We start from the raw sequence: 23,581 nt of genomic DNA on the forward strand, positions 1-23,581 counted from the left end.
TTACCAACCAAGTGCTACTACTGAATTTCTATCAAATATTGAAACATGTGCATTAAGCCAGAATCCTTTACACATGGCAGCAAATTCCTCTGGGTACAATTACAGCTACTATTATCCTATATGCATAGGATTATAGTATTAGTATGGCTATTTGAAATACTTATGCAAAATAGCTAAAAATACGGCTACAAACAATATCTGAATAAGTAACACGTCTAGATAGAAAACTCTTGTGAACACCTAAAATCTTCCAAGCCTGGTACTGTTCATTCATAACCTGGAAGCACATTAACTTCAAAAGTCAGTTTTCTAAATTTACTTACATTGTAAATTGTACAATCTGTGAAGCTGGGGGAAAAGAAGAAGCAGGGCTTCCTGGGTTATTTACTTGCATAGCAAAATAAATTACCTAACCTAAACAACCTTAATAGATCAAAGAATCCAGATTCTGTTTTATTTCACAAATGCAGAATATTCACAACCCTGTCTACTAAAGTTTAAGCAAAAACAAAAAAAGGCACATTTTCAAACCTCTCTGAATATAATAACTGCGAGATTAGTTTATCAAATAACATTTATTTAATTCAAGTTCTTAAAAATACTTTTTCTGTTGTTGCATAAAACATCCTAATGTAAAAAATATCCAATGGCTTAGAAAAGGAAAAAAGGCAGGGAAAGCAAAGCATGAAGAGCAGTCCCCAAAACTTTAGGACTCTATTTACAAAGCCTTGTTGGACAGAGAGTAAAAAGGGAAGTACAGTCAGTGGGTGATGCGGAGCCCCTATAGCCAGGACTGGCCCATCGCGCTTGTTCTTCTTGCTAGGGCAATGGGAAGAGATGAAGGCCTGGGAACTCCCAAGGGGATAAGTGAAGGTGCTAGCCCAAGAAGGCTAGGTCTGTAACCACCTGGAGAAATCAGCTGCAGGGTACATGGAATGTCACAGGAATAGCCGACTCTTTGGCTTTTTTTGAGTGCTGCGCTTGGAAGGGGAGAACTACAGGTGCGTCACACGTGCTCCTCAAGTCACAGATCATCCAAGGGGTACCCCAAGAAATACTGAACAGTCCTTTGGAGACACAGAGGAATTCAGTCGTCATCTTCCTCCCCTTCGTCATCAGTTTCTCTTTTTCGTTTTTCACCTTTCCTATTCTCTTCTTCATCTGCAGAACAAGGGAGAAATTTTTCCATAATGACTATTCCAAGAACATACAGTACATTCAGTTGAATTATCTAATAAGCCTATTACAGGCTCCATAAAGGAAGAAGTTTTAGAAACCTCCCCAAATTATTTACTATTGACCATGCTGACCAGATGTAGTAACCATTTTAATTAAAAATACCTGAAAAATACCTCATCTCTACGTATAGAAAAGCAGCTAATGGTACACATTGTTTTATACAGTCGCGCCAGGAATGACTGCTTCTGGAATCCAGCAGGGATGGTCACAATGGCAATCAGGTGACCCAGTTCACTACAACATTGTCATCGTAAGCTGGGCAGTTCGCAGTTATGACGTTGCAGCAGGCATTGAGATGTTGCAACAGGCAGAATTTTGGGGATTGAGTATAGGTCTATTTTTTTTTCAAAACCTCCATAATGATCCCCAAACAAATCGAAATAGGGTGCATTCTAGTACTGAATGGCCAACAAATCATTATTATCATCTTCCAAACTTGCACTGTTATTTCACTGGTACTTTTACCAACACTTTTATTTAACGTTCCTGAAAGTTTCTAAAATAAAAAGACTGGCATCAAAATTTACACATACCTTCTTCCTTTTCATCATCGTCATCATCATCATCATCTTCCTCATCTTCTTCACTGTCATGGACAACCTTTTCCTCCTAAAAACAATAATAGGTTTGCCTTAGAAAGTACAGCATTTTTCAGCGTATAAGACGCTCCAAAGTATAAGACGCACCTAGCTTTTGGGGAGGAAAATAAGAAAAAAAATAAATCTGCCTCTGCCTCCCAGCAATTTGCTTCTTTACAGCAAACAGCCTGTTTCAGCTTCAGCACAGCCTGACAAGCAGCTGATTGTTGGTTGGATCGGCCTCCCGATCAGCTGTTTCCAGGCTGCAGGGATTGCCATAGCTGCTTCCGCGTGCCCCATTTTTGGCCTCCGCGTGCCCCATTTTCAGCCTCTGTGCGCCCCATTTTTGGCCCGTTCCAGGTGGCAGGGTGCTGGCTTGCTCTCTCTATAAAAGCCCTATAAAGCTCTACATGGGGTAGGCCTGGTTGCTTGGAAGCACCTGAATCCCACAGCATCTGCCTGGTGGATTTGATCCTGCAGGTCAGCATGCTCCAGGTTCCACTGATCCACCTATCAGGACCTCAGAAGAGCACCTTCCATAGCAGTGCTTGTTCTCTATAACAAGATCCCCCTCAAAATACAGATGATCCCCACTCTACTGTTGTTTTAGAAGAACTGAGAAGATGTGGCTTTTCATCCAGGCACTTGGTAAGGGAGATACTTGCCATCTAACTTTTATGTTTCACTGATTTTGTTGTAATTTGTTTGACTGTTGTAAGCGGCTCAGAATCATTTGGGGCGTGATGGTATGCTTGTAACAGTACTAGAAGTAATAAAAAGAATAGCTACTCTTCTTGTAATTTGATAAATAAGCATAAAATTTTACTGCGGAGTAAAGAGAAAACAATATTTTAAACCAACCTCTCCACTATTTTCATCTTCTTCATCTTGTCCCCCTTCATAACCAAAGAAACCATAAAATGAATCCTCGTCTTCGTCCTCATCCTCATATATGTCGTCGTCATCGTCATCATCATCTTCTGAGAAAGATAGAAGAGTTTATATATATCAAATAGGGAATCTATCATAAAATCACAATGATATTAATTTCAAAGGATTTCCTTTTAGATATTATTCTACAAACAACTGCCAAAAAGAGCACATATTGATATCGACTAATGTTTCATAAATTATATCCAGACTTGCAATTTATAAGTTAAGCAGAATGAAAGACAGTATGAGTTTAAATTGTCAGTCTAAGAGAGGTTGGGTAATAATTTGCAATCTGTTACAACATTGTACTATATTACTACAGATTCCTTCATATATTATGATCTGGATCCCCAATGTTATCCCCTTTGAGTGTCCATGTATCCCTACAAATTTCACTAGGCATCCACCAGGCTCCATGCCCCCAATGGTAACTCTGCCCATCTATTCAGAAAACAGCAAATTGAGTTACAACCATACAATCAGGCAAAGGCGATAAAAGGGAACATCACATTCCAGTTTTTCTTCTGTAAAAGTGATGTGTTTTGTGATCTATCACAGGGATCCCCAACCTTTTCGACGCCGTGGCCCGGTTCCGGCGTCAGCTGGGCGCCGCCATCTTTTTTGACGAAAAATCACTTCCGGTGACGTCACGGAAGTGATTTTTCATCAAAAATGGCGCGCAGCGCTCGTGAGCTTTTCGGGTAGAAATGGCTTTCTACCGGAAAAGCTCACGAGCGCTGGCGCCGCCATCTTTTTGACGAAAAATTGCTTTTTTACCAAAAAGATGGCGGCGCCAGCAACCAGCGGCCCGGTAAGGCTTGTTCCGCGCCCGGTACCAGTCCGCGGACTGGCGGTTGGGGACCCCTGATCTATCATATAAACCATAATAGTTATTCTATGCTTTAAAACTGATCTTTCTCAGCTCACATAAGTATTTTTGATTCAAATACAGTGGATAAAAAAAAAAATCTACAGACAAATGCCAGGTTTTTTTGAAACGTAAAAATATCATAACAAGATAAATCACTTCCAATTTTTTCCACTTTTAGTGTAGCGTAGCATAACATAATTCAATTGAAAAACAAACTGAAATCTTTCAGGGGAAAAATAACTAAATATATTAATAACATGGTTTTATATGCAGGGATGTATGTGGCTGTGTTTACAATTAACCAATCACATTCAAACATGGTAAATACACAGTATACACCTGCAGTACACACATCAATTAAAGTGACTCTGATCAAGCCCATATAAAGTTCAGCTGTTGTACCAAGATTTTTCTGACATTTACTCAGTTGCCTCTGACAGCAATAACCACAGTCTTGCAAAAGAGCTTCCAAAGCATCAAAGGGATCTCATTGTTGGAAAGTACCACTCAGGAAAAAGGTACAAAAAATCTCCAAGCATTTGATGTATCATGGAACATAATGAAGACAGTCATCAACAAGTTCAGAAAATATGGCACAGCAGTAACATTAGCTAGAACTGGATGTCCCTCCAAAATGATGAAAAAACAAGAAGAAAACTGATCCTAGAGGCTGCATCAACATTAAAGGATCTGCAGAAATTTTTGGAAAGTACTGATTGTTTACTACATGTGCCGACAATATCATCTATTTTTATATGTTTGGTCTGTGGGGTGGGGTGGCAAGACCAAAGCTTTTTCTTAAAAAGAAAAACTTCCAATCCTAGCTATATTTTACAAAAGCCTACACCAAGTCTGACAAAAGCATATGGGAAAATGTGTTATGATCTGATAAGATCAAGGTTGAACTTTTTGGCCATAATTCCAAAAAGTATGTTTGGCACAAAAACAATACTGTGTGTCACCAAAAATATACTACATCAACAGTGAGGCATAGTGATGGTGGCATTATGCTTTGGGCTGCTTTTCTTCTGCTGGAACTGGGGCTTTAGTCAAGATGGAGGGAATTATGAACAGTTCCAAATATCAGACAAATTTGGCAGAAAATCTTTTAGGTCTTTGCTGAAGATGAAGAGGAATTTCACCTTTCAACACAACAACTCAAAGCATAAGTCTAAATCAACAAAAGAATGGATTCACTAGAAGATAAACGTTTTGGAATAGCCCATCTAGAACCCAGACCTGGAATCCAATTGAAAGTCTGTGGAGAGATTTGACAAGTCTGACAAGAGTCCCTCATTATCTGACAAATTTGGAGCGCTTTTGCAAGGAAGAGTAGGCAAAGGTTCCCAAGGCAAGATGTGCCATGCTGATAGGCTCTTTTCCCAAAAGACTGAATGCTGTCATAAAATCAAAAGGTGCTTTAACAAAGTATCATTTTAAGGGTGTAAAGTTATACAACCACATTATTGTACATTTTTACTGTTGTTTCCCCCCTTAAAAGATTTCACTTTGTTTTTTAATTGAATTGTACAGCTTATGTGTTATATTAAAGGTGGAAAAAATCCAAAGTGCTATATCTTGGTCTGATTTTTTTACATTTCAAAAATATGGTATTTTAACAGAGTTTTGTAGACTTTTTATAGCCACCATATGGCAGAAAACATTTCAAATTTGGTAAATTAGTTTAATGCAGTGCTCCAAATGACTCAAATATCATATTTACATTAGGCAGACCTTGGCCATAGCCAAAAATTAACCTTTTACAATCCACAATTAATATGATTAAGCTCACCCTCCTCATCGTCCTCATCAAAACCATCTACTTCAGCATCTGAGTCAGAAGCCTCTTTATCTTCCTGATCAAATCCATCCAGATATGTGAGTTGTGGAAGAAGTGTGAAGACACACTCTCGGTAGTCATTTAGATTTGTTACTTCACAGTTGAACAGGTCAAGGCTCTTCAGAGAGTCCAACTTTTTCTGAATTAAAAATATGTTTTTGTTAGTTTTAAGCTAACATTAGCATTAATATATTGACATCATACACAAACCTGGCAAGGTATGCTCATAATTTCAGTTTGGATCAGGAGGGGAATGAGATAAACAAAGCCATGTACTGAGCTAATACAGCATATTCTTTCATGACATTCCAAATTAAATATGATTTCACAATGTAATTAACCTAACATCCCTGAAAAACAAGCCTTGAATTTTGAACTTACCATATACATTTCTCACTTAGTCAATATCATAACAGGAATATTATATAATATAATAATATTACATTTATTATTAAAACATTTTTAAAGAAATCCCCCTTAATCAGTGTGAATTAATCTAAAGCTATTTCAGTTCATTGAAAGATCCCTTTCTGTTTTTTGTGTGAAAAGAAAAACAAGATCTAGTGATGCCATCTCCTTGACATTCTACTTTTTTTTAAATGAAGAGTCCCTTCTTCCCTGTCCATGAGACACTTCTTTCTATCTCACACTGAACTCTTATATTCTAGGTTGGATAATAGCAAAAGCAGACTGTGTACAAATATGACTTCCTCCTATTTTAATACATAGTTCCATATTAGTTAATATTTTAGGATGATTTGTAACAACAAGTTATTGTTGTCTGGCATTACAACTGACCTAAGCAGCTTTAATATTCTGATTTTTTGTGAGGTAGAAAAACAATTTAAGAATTATAATCTACCAGGAAAAAAAAGTGTCATCTAATCAGAAAGAAACCACATGTATTGACATGAAAACATAATAATCTTGAATAGAAATACAGTATCAATGCTAATTTAGATTATACCAACAGTCGACAAAGAAATTAAACTGTCCTGCACAAAAATGCTCTCTTTAAGATGAACTAGCATCTTCTTATGCCTACTGGAAAGCATATACCTTTCCAAGATATTAGCTACTGAAATGGGGTTAGGCTCAAATGCTGAAAGTTATGTACAAAATGTAACACATGTGATTTGGACACATTCAGTGTGAGTTCAACATCTACCACTGGTATTAGTATTGTTAACTCCACTTAGACATATGATAACCTTTTCATGACATACCAATGGTTCCAAAGTATCAATATCCTTCAGTTTATTTCCACTGAGATTTAAATGTGTGAGGTTAGGAAGTTTTTCTGCTAATACATCAAGGCCTCCAGAAATTCTGTTCTCACTGAGTTCAAGCTGCAATGAGAAAAGAGATACACAGGGGAAATGGCACATTAGCAATAATGCAATTAGAATTCAAGAAGTCTAAAGATGCAGTATAAGTAACATTGATGGCCCAGGCAGTCTTCATTATCAAGTACTAACAAAAAGCAGACGAATAAAGAGATGTTTAAATAGTTCGGTTACTTAGCTAGAATGCAGTTCTGCCAGGAATTACATCTTGTTAATTTACATTATAAGAAATACAATCATACAGTGTTGCCAAACAAGATCCAGTCTATCACCCAAATCAAGATATACAGGCCCGCATGGTCGTTTTTCTAGATGGATTTCTTCAGTGGAATCCCAAGAACTGCAACTTGGTGAAAATTGTCTTTTGGATATTTATTGTTTCCTTACAGAATTGCAGCAACCTGAATATTGCTTGGAAACAAGTCTATGTTTTAAAATACAATGTTTCCCCCGAAATAAGACCTGGTCTTATTTTCTTTTGAGCCCCCAAATAAGCACCAGGTCTTATTTTCAGGGGGCATCTTAATTACTTACCTTAGGACCACTGCAGCCAGGCCACCCATGCTCTGACACCTGTCGTGCCAGTGCCCAACTTCTTCTGCAGCCACTTGTGGCCAGACACAGTGTGGCACTGGCACAATGCACCATGTGGCATCCAGCTGTGAGCAGTCACAGAAATCAAGCAATGGTGCAACAGGTGTCGGGGTATGGGAGGCCTGGCTTTAGCGGTCCTAAGGTAAGAGGGTATGGGACGTATGGAACAGCTCCTCTCCCACCTCAGCTTGATTTTTATGTATGTGCCTCACCTCGTACAGCCAGTGGGCAGGGCTTAACTAGGGCTTATTTTTGGGATAGGGCTTATATTAAGTGCAGATGTGAAAATCAAGCTAGGGCTTATTTTTAGGGTAGGTCATATTTTTGGGGAAACACGTTAATTAGGGCAGTGATCCCCAACCTTTTTTACGCCGCGGCCCGGTACCGGCATCAGCTGGGCGCCGCCATCTTTTTTTTGATGAAAATGTGCTTCCGGTGAGCTTTCTACCCGGAAAAGCTCACCGGAAGCACTTTTTCATCAAAAAAAGATGGCGGCGCCCAGCAAGCCAGCGGCCCGGTAGGACTTGTTCCGCGGACCGGTACCGGTCCGTGGACCGGTGGTTGGGGACCCCTGAATTAGGGTAAGTCTAAGTCAATATCTTTTAAAGATTTTTAAGGTTTCAAATTTGCAGTGTCATGTCTTATCAGCAATTGCACTAAGACAGATCTAACATCCTTGTTTTCTATTAGGTAATAGAATTGTAGCACTTTAACTGCTTCTTCTCCTGCAGCATTAAATAACTGAATTACTATTTCACCTGAACCTTGTCAGTTCCTGTTTAGAGCTGAATAATCACATTGGTGATGTTTATATTACCTGCCTTTTCTCAAGGAATTCAGGATTGCTTATATGGGCTCCCTGTACTTTATCCCGACAACAAACTATGAGTAAGTTGGGCTGAGAGTGACAATTCTCATATCTCATTTTCTAAAGCAATTACTGAACATATTCTTTCTCTACAAATGTTTGTCAGTCTATAATTCTGTTTGTCAAGAATTTCAGTATGATTTTTCTATCTTCCTTTAAGTTCAATTGCTTTCCCAAACAAACAAAATTGTTCCTTTGATCAAAAAGCAACATAAAATATCATAAAATGAAAGAGATACAAAAGAATTACAACAATATATGAAATATTAACATAATTATATTTTTAGATCAAACCTAAATTTTATGAGTAAAATCAAGTCATAGGGATATGAAAGGCAATGAAAGTGAAAAAATACACTCCATAAAATAATGCAAAGCAATTGTTAAACATGCGTAACCCAAGTAGAAATTCAGTATCAGCTGAACTTTGCTCTAAAGAAACAATTATTACAACCAAAGACCAGGCAGATAAAATGCACTATTTCAGTAATATACAGTATAAAATGAATCTCTAAAGGATGCATCAACACAATGTAGCTTTTGGTTGCTATACACATAGATATCTTGTTATTCTTGTTCAGTCTTCCTATTTTAACTGTGCTTTTTTTCTGTAGTCTTGGCTGAACTTCTTACAATACAAATATTTCTTTCTCTTTGATTTCTTCCATATCTTGATACTCTTTACTGAGATATATTTCTTTACCATTCCTTGAAGTTGGTGTTTGGTTTCTGTATGTCCTTCAGGCTTTAATCCATGTTTTTTCTTATTCTGAAAGCCATTTTAATCTTTTTCCTTTTACATTTTTGTAACATTTTTGCTTCTCATTCTCATTTATCTCTTTCTACTCTTCCAAGTAGAAATATGCCAAATTTGTTGATACAATTTTCACTACAATTTTATGTTCCTAGATATTATGAGTTTTGTGCACATTACTCTTTGGATTTTCTTTTGCTTGAGTGTACTAAATCAGATCCTTATATATTGCATGTCCTCTAGCTGAATGACACACCTATTTCATTTTAATATTAACCTCTATAATTCATAGTTTGAATCACACAGCCTCCAGGCATTTGGGCAGAACCTTGACAGCCTAACTTGGGTGACCTGGCCATCTGGAGTGCATTTTTCCATCTTCTGGTTTCTATTATGCAAGCAAGTTGACTTCCATGTTTGTATATCCAGGAGTTAGAGCATAGTTTTATTATTTGACATTGGATATTGCCAATAAACATTTTTTTTCACAGAATTATATTAACCTCCTTAGAATAGAATAAGCGATGGAAAGGGCCTTTGGAGGTCTTCTAGCCCAACCCCCTGCTTAGGCAGGAAACCCTATACCATTTCAGACAAATGGCTGTCCAATCTCGTCTTAAAAACTTCCAGTGTTGGAGCATTTACATCATTTACCGTATTTGCCACAAGATAAGACGACTGGGCATGTATAAGACGACACTCCCCCAACATTTCCACTCAAAATATAGAGTTTGTTATATACTCGCCGTATAAGACTACCCCTCTTCCACACACCTTCCACTTTTGCACTTTTTTTTTTTTTTTTTTTTTTGACGACTTTTCTGCTTTGGACAATTTTGAAATGAGCTAATCCAATTTTGAACCAAGAATATGCAAATAGCTATGGAGTTTAGAAATGAGTTTTAAAATATTTTTCATTGCTTACCATTAAGCGCAAAATATGTTGTAAATAAAATGAGAACACAGGAAACATCTTCTTCAATACAGCTGACTGATCTCTCTCTCTCTCTCTCTCTCTCTCACACACACACACCAAAAACCCGGACACTGAAAAGGCTGCCAAGGAACAGTATATTCAATGCCTTCTCTTTAATCAAGAAACAAGGAATTCTTTAGAATCTTTTTTTTTTCCCCAGCGGCCCTCTTTAAAAAAAAAAACAGAAATATGGAGGTAACACTTTCATTCAAAAAGTCTTCCAGTATCTGAGTCGCCAGACATATTGAAGTGAGGCAGGAGAGTAAGTGAAATTTGAAATGATCCAGCTCCCCCGGGCCCGCAAAGAACGAGGGAGGCAAAGAAGAACGAAAGGATCTCTGGTCACACCCTTTTCCGCAAAGGACAACCCCCCCACCACCCCCACACCACCCCCCCGCACAAGTTCGGGCCCTGACAACCTGGAACCCGCCCCCGGTTGCTTTGACAGCAGGCACAGGCGCCGCCCTTCCCGCCCCCCCTGGCCAACCGAAACCCCGCCGCCCTGACCTGCAAAAGAAAAAAGAAAAAGAAAAGACGCCGCGGAGGTCTACCTCCCCCCCACACCGCTAAGGAAGGAAGAGGGAAGGGGAGACACCCGCCACCACACACCACACACACCCCCCCTCCCCGCCTCCCCCGAACGCCAATCGCTCCCGGGTAAGGCAGGGCAAAAGCTACGCAAAACGGTACGCCTTCTGGAGGTAAGGTGTTCCACTGATAAATTGTTCTAATTGTCAGGAAATTTCTTCTTAGTTCTAGGTTGTGTCATCATTTGTTTTAAAAGTTTCAGACATGTCAAAAAAGGTTTCTGGCAATATAATGCAGAGGTTGTTTGCCACTGACTTCTAATATTTTATTTTGTAGTTTGTTGCCCGAGGTAGGGTCTCTCTCTCTCTCTCTCTCTCTCTCTCTCTCTCCCCCGACTCCAAATCTAAAGCGAGCAAAATTTAGAATATGGAAAAGCCTAGTGGTTCCTAGAATTGCATTTAGGCTCTTCTTTTACCAAGGGAACATCCCTGAGGGAGCATATAATGGAGAAATCCATCTAACAACTTCAACACTCCTCTCTAACATGGAATATTTCAGAGGTGGGTAGTTGCTTCCAGTTTTCATAAATTACTACATTAAGGGATGCAGAAAAATATTCTGCAGAACTTACTGGGGAACAGAATTCCGACAACAACCAAAGACTTTATAGTACATCTTAAGAGGTAATAAGTACTGGGGGGGGCGGGGGCAGAAACCTTTGAAATGACCAAATAAAATAAGAGACATGGAGAGAACATCCCCCATTCCTATTATACAAAACAAGGTTGATAGTTGTAAGTCTTATCCAAATTGCTAAGCAAGGAGTTACATTATAAAAGTTAGGGAAAGATCTGAGTGATATACTTGAGCATTATTCAGTAAAAAAAAAGTCCCTCCTGCCTGGCAATGAAAAGTACAGTGAGGAAAGAGACAAAAGCACTGGCAATCAGGGTTACCAGGCATCAAGATGCAATCAGAGGACTCATGCACTGATATAATTACCATAGCAATGGAGTGTGGGGTAAAGAAACCATATACAAAACTAATTGCTTCAAACTGAAAATATATTCTCTAATGATACCAGGTCGTGTCCATTTTCTTGTAGAAAACACTATATTTTATAGCAACAAACAAGTCCCCTGAGAGTGTTTCCCACTGAAGCAACCATTCAGAGGTATAATGTTGGAAAATTAGGCATCCATCTGGGTGCTGAGTGACTCCATTAAATAGATAATACAAAATAACATGTTAAATGTTAAGTAACAAAATGTTCTAACTAAACTAAACCAACTAGCGGTACCTCAACACATTTGTAAGTGGATCATAAGCTTCCTAACAGACAGGAAGTAGCAGGTGAAGCTAGGCGGAATCACATCCGATACCTGTACAATCAACACAGGAGCCTCCCAAGGCTGTGTGCTTTCTCCACTTCTCTTCTCCCTATATACCAATGACTGCATTTCAAACAATCCATCTGTTAAAATACTGAGATCCGAGATCCGTCTGTTAAAATACTGAAGTTTGCTGATGACACAACAGTGACTGGTCTCATTTGAGACAACGACGAATCTACATACAGACAGGAGGTTATACAACTTGCCTCGTGGTGTAACCGGAACAATCTGGAACTGAACACACTCAGAACCGTAGAAATAGTGATAGTCTTTAGGAGAAATCCTCCCATACTACCACCTCTTACAATACTAGACAGCACAGTATCAACAGTAGAGACCTTCAAATTTCTTGGTTCTATCATATCACAAGACCTAAAATGAGCACCTAACATCAAAAATGTCATCAAAAAAGCACAAATTTTCTTTCTGCACCAACTCAGAAAGGTTAAACTGCCCAAGGAGCTGCTGATACAGTTCTACAGAGGAATTATTGAGTCTTGTCATCTGCACCTCTATAATTGTCTGGTTTGGTTCTGCAACCCAGCAGGACAGACACAGACTTCAGAGAGTAATTAGGACTGCAGAGAAAACAATTCCAACCCACCTGCCTTCCATTGAGGACCTGTATACTGCATGAGTCAAAAAGAGGGCTATGAAAATATCTACAGATCCTTCATATCCTGGACATAAACTGTTTCAACTCCTACCCTCAAAACGACACTATAAAGCACTGCACACCAGAACAACTAGACACAAGGACAGTTTTTTCCTGAATGCCATCACTCTGCTAAACAAATAATTCCCTCAACACTGTCCAACTATTTACTAAGTCTGCATTACTATTACTATTAACCTTCTCATCACTCCTTATCACCCATCCCCTCCCACTTGTGACTGTATGACTAACTTTGTCGCTTGTATCCTCACGATTTATATTGACTGTTTCCTAGTATGATTTGATTGCTTATTGTACCCTAAGTGTTGTATCTTATGATAGACTCTTGATGAATGTATCTGTTCTTTTATGTACACTGAGAGCCTGTGCACCAAGACAAATTCCTTGTGTGTCCAATCACACTTGGCCAATAAAAGAATTCTATGTTATGTTGCACAATGCAGCCAATAGTCAACATGGGGTGAATGTGTATCCCAAACAGATGCAGACATACAACCATAATCATACATTGTAGCATATTATATGGAAACATCTAGCTCCAGGATCCATTCAGGAAAACAATTCCTCTCCCATCACAACAAAATAAGCTAATCTGAAATATGACTATCCTGAATTTATTGAGCTAAATATTATTTGATGAGTTGCAAAGATCTATTAGCTTCACTTCATTGTCAGTTTTGAGGATGACAAAATAATCAATTCCAATTCACATGGTACTTGATCATACTTTTGCTTTGAGCAAAACTTCATACACCAATGCAGAACTGGAAAGGATAAACAATAAATACTGCAAGGCTTGAATTCTATGGTATGCTCCATAGCTATCAAAGTTGAGACTAAGACTCTGTAGTGTAGGATTTCTATCTTTGGAGAGCAGCTGCCAGTGGGAACTGAAGCAGTGATCCTAGAGATTATATGCTAAAAATCAAAGATGATACTTAGGAGTATTTCTGAAAAGTTTTTTGTAAAAATAAAAGGGGAGACAGCAGTTTTGAGAAAAGTTGTTCCCTGATGTTGCCCACTAGCTTATAGCAACTGCAATGCTAGAGAAGGGCAGCTTAATTCCAACTATGGGTCTTATTTGCAGCAGAGACACTGCTATTGACTAGCATGATTGCCACGCTCATGCAATGTTTTGGATTTTGACTTTCTCCATAGCATTAGCTATACTCTAGAAGAAAAATACTTCTGTGGTGAGTAGGAGATTTTCCATTATGTTCTGAATCTCAAGGGACACCAATGGTCCTGATCAGATGTAGCAGTGGAGAGCAATAACTCCTTTTAATGTGGTCAGCCACTTAGGCAGCTGTGTTATATTCAGCGCTGTTCATCTGCTGCTTGGAGATTTGGGAGCCCTCTGCTAAGAAAACGGAAGCAAGGTCTCATTTATCATCTAGCATATACAATAGAAAATAGGTCATCTTTTCACAAAGAAAAATCTGATATTAGCCGTTATAAGCTTGGAAATTGCCATTCTAAACAATAACTTTGTTGCCAATTAAAAAAAATATGCAAAGTATTCAATTTGTGTTCTCCTTTATCGGTAAGGGCCATAAGACACTTTGCATCAGATTTTTTAGGTGCAACCTCAACTACCAATGATTTGAAGGCCAAATGCCAGAAAAAAGCTATTACCTCTTTTAATGCAACAGCTTTTTGTTCGGAGGAATATAGGCTGATGTTTGCCGTGGTTTTTTACTGATTTCAACAAAGCCAGAATATTATCAATATTTCTGGCATATAAACATCTGAAGACAATAGAATACAAGCTATCTACTCAGGTGGGATCTACTTTAACTATGGATCAAGAGCCACACGCAACCTGATCAACTGTTCAGGATGTGTTTGACTTTCTTCAGAGATCCCACTGACTGATCTCTAACCATGGGATCCAGATAAGAGGGTGGATCTTTCTGATTCCTTCAAATCAGAAGAGTAAACCTGTTGATCAGATGGCAAGTCATCAAAAGTCACTACTTTAGCACTCAGAAGAAATAAGTCTTGTGTAATTACGGTTGCAGTCTCTTTCAGTACAGATTTGTTATCTTGCTTGGTAGGGTGAAGACCATGCCTTGGCAATGGGAGGCTGCCAGAGGTGGTATTCAGCAGGTTCTGACCAATTCTGGAGAACCTGTAGTGGAATTTTTGAGTAGTTCAGAGAACTGGCAAACACCACCTCTGACTGGAGATTTTACAATATCTTTACCCAGCCACGCCCACCAAGCCACACCCACAGAACCGGTAGTAAAAAAATTTGAATCCCACCACTGGAGGCTACCCCAGATGTTGGCTCTGAAGACTTTGAGATTATGTATGAGGTTCTTCTCTGTTGGATCAAGTGGCCTAGAGCAGTGGTCCCCAACCTTTTTTATGCCGCGGCCCGGTACCGGCATCAGCTGGGCGCTGCCATCTTGTTTTGATGAAAAAGTGCTTCCGGTGAGGTCACCGGAAGCACTTTTTCATCAAAACAAGATGGCAGCACCCAGCGCTTCCAGTGAGCTTTTCTGGAAGCGCTGGGCGCCGCCATCTTGTTTTGATGAAAAAGTGCTTCCGGTGAGCTTTCTACCCGGAAAAGCTCACCGGAAGCACTTTTTCATCAAAACAAGATGGCGGTGCCCAGCAAACCAGCGGCCCCGGTAGGATTTGTTCCACGGACCGGTGGTTGGGGACCCCTGGCCTAGAGTATACGCAGGTATGAATGTGGCATCCATTTGCAAATCTTTGATTCAAACATAAATTTTCCAGGATTAAGGGACACACGCGAAAAATTCTTGGGAAAAATTGCAACTTCTTTAAGGAGCTACAGACAGATACTAAGTATGCACTTAAGTACACTCTGAAGCACCTTTTAATTTTTAATTCTGAATTACTACTCTTATTTGGGAAATATAGGGCACAGAGTACCTTGTATTCTAAGATATATTGATTAAGCATGTTCATGTACTTCTTCCATACTCTTAGCTGCTAATTATATTATATGCCTAATAGATTTAACAACAGCTATAATCACAGGTGATTTCATCTGTTCATTTATAAACACTGTATCTTTTAGGAAATGTCATCAAGTTTGCCAGCTCATATTTTTATTAATTGAAAGCATTTAATGCTTGGCTCCTCCCCCATTACCATTTTCATTTCTAAATGGCAAGACACAGAGACTATAAGGTACTTGCAATGTTTCATTCTCCAAATCTACAACAGGGTACAGATCTTGTTGCTAGTAACAGGTGTAAGAGTAACCATTACTGATATGGACAAAATGGTGTTTTAGAGCAGGGGTCTCCAACCTTGGCAACTTTAAGCCTGGCGGACTTCAACTCCCAGAATTCCCCAGCCAGCTTTGCTTTAGAGAATGAATATATTATCTTTCTGCTGTGAGTTGTAGTTCTGTTCTGCGTCCAGTCACCTGCTCTAAAGCATCTTCTTTGCCGTTGAATATAAAGTGATTTTTTTAGCCTTAAAAACCTTTTTTTTTTTTTTTAATCTCCATTCCTAGCAACCCATCTCCCAAACACACAAATAAATGCATAGCTTAATAGCTGCTTTCCCAGAATGGCTCCTTTTACACATGTTCATTATTCCAGCATTTTTATTATCACTTTCTCCTCAAACTTAATTGTACTGTGTTCCAGAGAATTTCAAAGCTTTGAAGATCAATCAACTTTTTACAATTGGAACCAGGATCCAAAAAAGATAAATAAGATAAAATATAGTGGCTGGAACTATTTTTTAAGCTTTTATGTTGCTTCAACTGTAGCAAGTTCTATGTACCATAAACTCCAATTCAACAAAAAGGTTAAAAAAATCCAGTAACACAATATAACAGAAACCTATTCCAAGTCTTTCTGTGCTAAGGAATAATCATATTAACTATATGATTATTCACACTACAAGGATTCAAATCATTCATACTACAAGGAGGATTCAAACTTTAAAGTCTTCCTGGGAAAGCCAAGTTTTAATATAATTAGCACTGATCTAATTCTGCAGGGAAGATCGTTCCACAGAAAAGCAGTAAGAGAAAAGGGCCACCTTCATGATGGTTGATACTGTAGTAACTCTCATTTAGACTGTAAACCCAAAGGGAACCCTACCATCCAGATCTTACTAGACAATCAGGTAGTGCTGGGAGCTCTTAGTCCCAAAAGGTTTAGTATAAGAATTATTATAAAATAATAATTAGGAATACAAGGGAGATTTTTTTCCCTTTCCAAACTGAGTTGCATGTTATTAAGTTGGAGTCAACTCTTAATGACCATATACAGACCTTTTTCATGATATTCTGCCCTTCAATAAAATAACAGACAAGATCATTACCTTTTTCAATTTGGGGAGTTTAGGGAGATTTGAGACAGAGAACAGTCCAACATTTATTAGGCTGAGAAGCTCCAAGTTCACAAACTCTTCTGTGAGTCCCTCAATTTCACCACCAGTTGATCTGCAGTTATCAAGAACAAGCTCTTTAACCTGAAACACATACACACAATGAAGTTATTGTTTCTTTTGTTGTATTTTTATAACTATCAATATCAGGAATTCTATGGATGATTCATAATTAAAACATTATAAACAGTAAAATAATGGAATGCAAAGCAACATATAAAGCAATATAAAAGATGTGAACAAACCAAGAATACCACCAATGTTAATCAATAATAAAGAGGATGTCTTAGCTATAGAAGTCAGCTGAGTGACTTTGGACCAGTCACTTTCTCTCAGCCCAACATATGTCACAAGGTGATTGTTGTGAGGAAAGTATGAGAAGTGTGTTGGTTATGTCTGTTACATGTAAAAATAATAAAGGAGGATACAAATAATTTTTTAAAATTCCATAATGAAGCAACACACAAACTTCACCATAGCCAGGACACCATTACAAGTGGATTTTTTTTTTTTTTTGCAATCATCCAAGTTCACTAGATGAAGGCACCCTGAAGAGGTCCTTGGGTGAAGGTGTTGGAATTCTGGTAAATACAGGACATGCTCTTTCGGATATGCTGCACCAAAGCCTACATCTTTATGTATATTAATACCCATCACTTTCAATTAGACCTGAAAGGACAGTATAGATGGCAAAGTAACAGTATAATGTAATTGCATAAGTCAATTAGTAATCTACTGTATCTTGTTTTTAATTAAATGGAGTTTTTACAGTTTTCAAAGGCAGCTTCCAGTATAGCGTATTGTAATACTGTAATAATACAAATAGCAGGTTACTAGAGCATGAATAACTACTGCAAAGCTATTTGTGTCCAATTATGTCATAGTGGCTTTATCAGCCAAAGATGATAAAAAGTGTTGTTGAGCATCCATTGAGCCTCTAGTGAAAATGATGGGTCCAAAAGTTTCTCCTATTTCTTAGAGCAGAACTGGCAATCTACAACTCTTGAGCTTCCCTTTTTAGCTGTCTTGAGTACAACTGCTAAAAACTTGTCTTTGACATGAAAAATAGACAATAAGCCCTAAAATGACTTAAGTCAGGGCCCCCCCAATCCCTAGTCTGCAGCCTGAACCCGAGCCGCACAAGCAGTGGGCATGCGAAGCTCCATTTGTGCTTGTGGCGGGTGCGCATGTAAAGTCACCCCCCTCCCCTCCCCCCCCACCCCGCTGCTGCCAGTCCTCAGAGCTGGAGAGATTGGAGAGCACTGATTTAAACCAAACACATTAATAAAAAAAATATGCTCAATCATATCATACTAGTAAGTAATACTGTACTTTGCCACCTCTACTAACAGCCCATTTCCAATTCAAATTCAAGGTGTTGATATTAACATATAAAGAACTGAATGTTTAAAACAGTTTATTTGAAAGGGTGTCTCCTATTTTGTCTACCAGGAAAGAGGCTTAAAAATCTTCCACATGACCCAAAAAACTAAAAACGTAAACCAGTCCCACCAATTAGTATAATTACATTGACTACTGTAGCCCTTCTCCCAAACATTAAATATGATCCTTAGCCACCAAAGGTTTCCACCCCTTGCTTAATAGGAAAACAAAATAGGATGAAAATTGGACAACTATTCAGTGAGAACTTTGAATGTCCTAATTACAGAGCTATGGAGCTAGAGCAGCAGATAAATGAAACCAATGGTTACCTTTTAATTATCTAAAGCAGTTTCTTTCTTTGAGATCACATGAGATGTGCAACAAAGATAAGCAATAGACATTATAAGAATAATTTGCAACAGGCTCTATCATTCCATTTTGACTCATGTATAAAAAGATGGCTAAGGGCTTTCCTTCATTGGTTTGGCTAGCATGATGATGTGGAATCTGTGGGCATTTTAAATTTAACATCAGTATTATAATCAGACACTAACTTCTCTAAAAGTCTGCTTAAGCTATGTTACAATATGTTTGTTATATGAAACACATAGAACAATTTGTGTTGATGACTAAATATAACAATGAAGGCTTTGGCAGTTATGCTTATAAATTCATAGAATCAAAACATTACTTTTCATTCAATGGAAAAAGTCCTTGAAAGTTAACACTGATAGGTCTTTGCCTCTTATTAAAGGGAGTACACCTTAAAGACAGATCAGCAGGAAATATGGTAGAAGGAAAAAGTATGAGACAAGAATAGCAAGTCCTATGGGAAAAGAACCTAAAAGTACTGATATCAGAACACTTATAGTTCTGGTTATAGTTCTGGGAATATGGTTTGGGGATAAACATTATCCTGACAAAATAAGCTGAGACAAAGTCTTCAGGAAAAGACAGAAGAATCCAGCCTGTCAGTGATAAGGAAATCTTTATACCTGCACTACTGTTACTGTAAAAAAACAATCTGCTCTAACAAAAACCTTGTAAAAATAAGCCAAGATGTAGATTTGATTAGAATTATATAATTTACTTGTGAAAGTTAGAAATTTGATGAAGATAATGAAGGATGGAAATCTGGCTTTAGGCAGAATTTGGAGCTTTTCCAATCAGCATAGCTCTCCCGCTCTCTCACTTCAACAACTGTATCTGATTACTAAAATTACATTTATTTTTTAAAAATTCTGTCTCTGTGCTTGTTCATATTTTCACTTTCAACAAACATAATTTAAGTTTAAAAAATATATATTTGGGGGTTCTCTTAATGGAAATAAATCTCTGCTGGCCCTCTACTAATTTACCTCAGTGTATCTCCCCTGTAAAAATAATATTATTCGTCTTTAACTAGTTTGGGAATTTCGTACAGTACTAGCATACCTACCTAATTTGAATTAGATAAAAATCTACAAGCAAGTCATTTCAATTAGTCTAGCGGAGCATGAACATTAATTGACTCTATCTGCCTCAAATGCGTAAAGTTCTATTTGCATGAGCCTGTGACATCCCCCAGTACATTTTTGGGAAATGTACTGGGGCTGAGTTTATTGCATTTTGCAGCTGAGTTTATTGTTGGCTCTTATGTGTGTAACCACATACATGCACACACACAAACTGATGATAATTAATGTAGATTAAAAATGGAATAAAAAAATATGTCCAAAATTTATTTGCTATCTTTTACTCCTACCAGTATTTTAAAACATATTGTCTATATATAATAGAGGACTGCCTGCCTGTTATCATTATATTTCATATTTATTTTAGCATATAAGAACAGCCAATTCATGTTCCTTTTTCTAGTCAAGTAATTTTATGAAATTAAAACAAGACTGCCTGCATGTTCTGAGTAAACTTTTAAAGCATATCAGAGGCCAAATTCAGTGCTAAGGAAGCAATTCCCGGTAACACAACTATGCATTTTTCAAACTGTTAAATCAGCACAGATTATACAATAGACTCATAGTGTTTCCAAACAAGATATTTTCAAAGTTTGCAATATAATAATGCATTTTGAAGTAAATTGTTATAAAATTATCAGTGTAAGAAAAGGAATAGTTTGCCCTTTCACTAGACACCATATAAATATCTACTGATCTTTATGATCAACTTCTACAAAAAGTTTTTAAATACATGTGAGTCATATTGAATTGTAGATATTTTTTCCATATTTACAAATGATTGAGCAATGTTTGTATAAACATTAATAAAATATTATCTGTACCATTTAAAGAATATTGCACTACACTTTAAAACAATTTGGCAAATTCTCTAAATATAAATATTCTCATATTTAAAAAGCCACCTGCTTTTTTAAGGGCTGTAAAAGGAATATGGTAGTGGCTGAATTAACAAAACCCTTAGCAACATTTAGTTTAATAGATATATATTCCAGCTTAATTTTGTACAATATGGTACAGATAGTGTTCTCTCTTCCTATTACGTTTCAGCATTAAAGAAAGTCATAATGGTTAAGTTAACCACAGGCAAGTATATATTGTTAAAGAATACTATTCATCTCTTCAAAGTATCCATACGTGAAGCAAAAAAAATCAAGATCAAAGGTGACTGAATAATCTTATTTCATTCCAAGTTTAAAAGAGAATAATCCTTCTCTACAGGCTCTTTTGAGTAGACTTGAAACTACCTTGGGCTGACAGATGCATAAGAATGGAGTAACAGACAGGACAATTTTAAGATACTTGCCAGAAATGGCCTCCAACTTTAACTGAAGCCAAAACTCAGCAGATACAAACTGTATAGTACAATTATGTACCTGTTTTATTTTCTGGGATACCAAGCTGGTTTTTGTTAATATTTTTAGGCAGACAAATATTTTACTAGGATACCAGAGATGAGACACATCGACAACTTATAGTTTCTGCCTTAAAATAAACAAGTGAAATGTGTAGGGTTTTTTTCTCCTGGCATCAGAGTACACATGAAGACTGTTGAAAAATATAAAGGATTAAAAAAAGAAGCAACAGCATGGTTTAAAGTTCAGATATGTTAGGAAACCACAGGCAGATAAAAAAAACGGAAAAACTTTTGATTTATCTTTTAACTATGTATGGTAAGATATTTATATTCAATAGGAACCTTTATTTAAAAATAATCTTAATCAAACGACTTCAGAGCACGAACATACTTTTCTGGTCCAATCGTCCTGGTAAGATACCCATTAAAGACTTTAGTATCGCCCCCTTTACTGCTTATTAAAAAATTAGGCTGCAACACATTTTGTTATATTTCGCACCACAAAAGCCCTTCGAGGCCACCTTGAGCGTGTCGCCACTCGAAACGCATCACCACAAATCTTTCAAATTCTGCCACGGAGGCCATCAGAATTGGCCGAAAAGCACCTTCCCTTTACGACGGGTTAAAAAGGAGAGAAGTTTTTGGCGGGAACACGGTTTTGGTGGGGAGAGCGGAATAAAGAGGGCGCGCGCGGCCGGCTCTCTGCAGCTGCGGCCCGTTTAAAGGGGAGGACGCGAGGCAGGAGTGAAGGCCCGAGCGCGCGCACGGCCAGCGGCAAAACAGGCGCGGCGCCGGGAAAGAGCGCGCGCGCCCCTTCTTCCACGCGACGGTTGCCCGTTTAAGAGGGGGGGGGGAAACGCGCGCCACACACGAAGCGGTTGCTGCGCGCACGCGGGGCACCCTCTCGCTCCTCCGCAGCGGCAGCCCACGCTCGCGGGGACCGACGCAGCAGCAGCGGAAACATGGCGGCCACGGAGTCCTTTCTCGAGTCCGTCAGACGTTGGTTTTTGGACCCGCAGCCATACTTGCGGCGTTCCCTGGCAGCGCCCGCCCTCCACTGCTCTTTTAAGGCCACCACCACCACCCCGCCCTCCGCGCTTTAAATTTAAAAAACCAGCCCGCTTTCCTCGGGCCGGTGTGCGCGTGTACGGATGGCGAGAGAACAAGCTGTGTTGAAAAGGGAGGACGTCCCCGGCTGTTTCCCATTTTCCCGCCCAGGCTGGCTTACATCCGGAGGAGTCAGGTTTCGTAACTCCAAGTGGATCCGTTTCTTCATGTCCATGACGGCGGCGGGACGAACGGGACGGGCCCGAGTTCAGGCCCTGCGCTTACTGTGCCGAGTCAACTCGCAGGGAAGCGGCGGAGGGGGAGTTGCAGGCAGGAGGAGGAGGGCGGGAGCGCTGGGCGCCTCCTTCGCTGCGACTGCAGTTAAATTGGCAACGAGGCCCTTGGCTGGAGTGAGCCGAAGCAAAGTGCCGGAGTGACCGCCAGGAGGCGCAGCGGAGGCACAGAAGAGGCTGCCCGGAACTTCCTCGTCCAAACCCCACCCTTCTCTCCTTGCCGACGGTAGCCGTAGTCTCAGCCGCTGCGGTCTTTCGCCGGTGGCGCCGGATTTCTACAAGGAATGGCTGTTTAAACGCTTTTCCGATTAATTTTTCCCCTCCCCGCAGGAGATTTCCCATCCCGAGTTTCTTTTGACCAAGCACAACGGAAGAGTTAGGCTCTCAAAATGTCCGCAATACAAGCCCAGATGCAACAAATAACGCCGAATGTATTCAGGAGTGCTGGTTTCTTTCCTACCTGGACTATTAAGAATGGAGTTTACATCGGACGTTTCTCTGAATGTGCTGTGTTTATCTTCGACATACGAGCCCTATTCGTGGATGAAATGCAGGGCTGATTTTATACGTTGCACAAAGTTCTACTAATAGTCCCAATTATAGTTTGTTGGATTAAAAAATAACAATCCTAAACACATCAGAATGTAGCCTAAAAAATGGAAATCGGTTATTCTGAGTAGTTGGTACGAACACATTCTTCAAAACCTAGTCGAAGAACATTTCTATCATAAGTTTTGTATTGGCCATTGTTTTCTCTTGCAATCCTCATTTGTTTTCCCATAGCTTTGGTCTTTTCCCCCCCTCGCAAGTACAGAGATAATATTGATTATGAGTAGTAGATTCATTCAATTATTAAAGCAGGAGAAAAGGGAATGGGGAATGTTCCTATTAAGTTTACTGAAATTTGACAGCATAGCTTCCTACCATTGAGATAGGATCCAGCTGAAAATTATACCAGGCATCATAAATTTAAAATAAATCCCCCCTATTATATTCATATTTCATGTACTGCACAATTTGAAAATATTCCTGTTTTCTTCATTAAAAGACAAGCATTTGGCAGAACT

General features: G+C 38.8%; 1 protein-coding gene across 3 annotated transcripts; it reads right to left on the bottom strand.

Moving 5' to 3' along the window:
• Positions 1 to 556: 556 nt before the first annotated feature.
• On the bottom strand, positions 557 to 22,761 carry ANP32B (acidic nuclear phosphoprotein 32 family member B). 3 transcript variants are annotated; one of them, XM_026672914.2, is made up of 7 exons: positions 22,403 to 22,761; positions 16,915 to 17,064; positions 6,688 to 6,810; positions 5,414 to 5,600; positions 2,679 to 2,797; positions 1,773 to 1,848; positions 557 to 1,161 (listed from the first exon to the last, which is right to left on the bottom strand). In XM_026672914.2, exons 1-7 carry the CDS (start codon positions 22,454 to 22,456, stop codon positions 1,088 to 1,090), a joined length of 783 nt encoding a protein of 260 aa, XP_026528699.1. In that variant the 5' UTR covers positions 22,457 to 22,761; the 3' UTR covers positions 557 to 1,087. The 3 variants fall into 3 exon arrangements, with proteins under 3 accessions (XP_026528699.1, XP_026528700.1, XP_087813511.1); XM_026672915.2 differs by having other exon boundaries at positions 2,679 to 2,794; positions 22,403 to 22,566; XM_087957385.1 differs by having other exon boundaries at positions 2,679 to 2,783; positions 5,409 to 5,600; positions 22,403 to 22,566.
• Positions 22,762 to 23,581: the final 820 nt, after the last annotated feature.

Source organism: Notechis scutatus, chromosome 2 (genome assembly GCF_049901735.1).
Source record: "Notechis scutatus isolate UNSWTSFEM ecotype Mainland chromosome 2, rNotScu1.2, whole genome shotgun sequence".
Lineage (NCBI taxonomy): Eukaryota > Metazoa > Chordata > Lepidosauria > Squamata > Elapidae > Notechis > Notechis scutatus.

What these genes read in the sequence shown, in the direction of transcription:
- ANP32B (XM_026672914.2), bottom strand. Translation starts at nt 22,456, where the DNA reads ATGGACATGAAGAAACGGATCCACTTGGAGTTACGAAACCTGACTCCT. An exon ending in AACTCCCCAAATTGAAAAAG is followed by an intron (nt 6,811 to 16,914) that starts GTAATGATCTTG and finishes TTCTCATTGCAG; the next exon opens with CTTGAACTCAGTGAGAACAG. An exon ending in CGATGATGAAAAGGAAGAAG is followed by an intron (nt 1,162 to 1,772) that starts GTATGTGTAAAT and finishes CTTGTTCTGCAG; the next exon opens with ATGAAGAAGAGAATAGGAAA.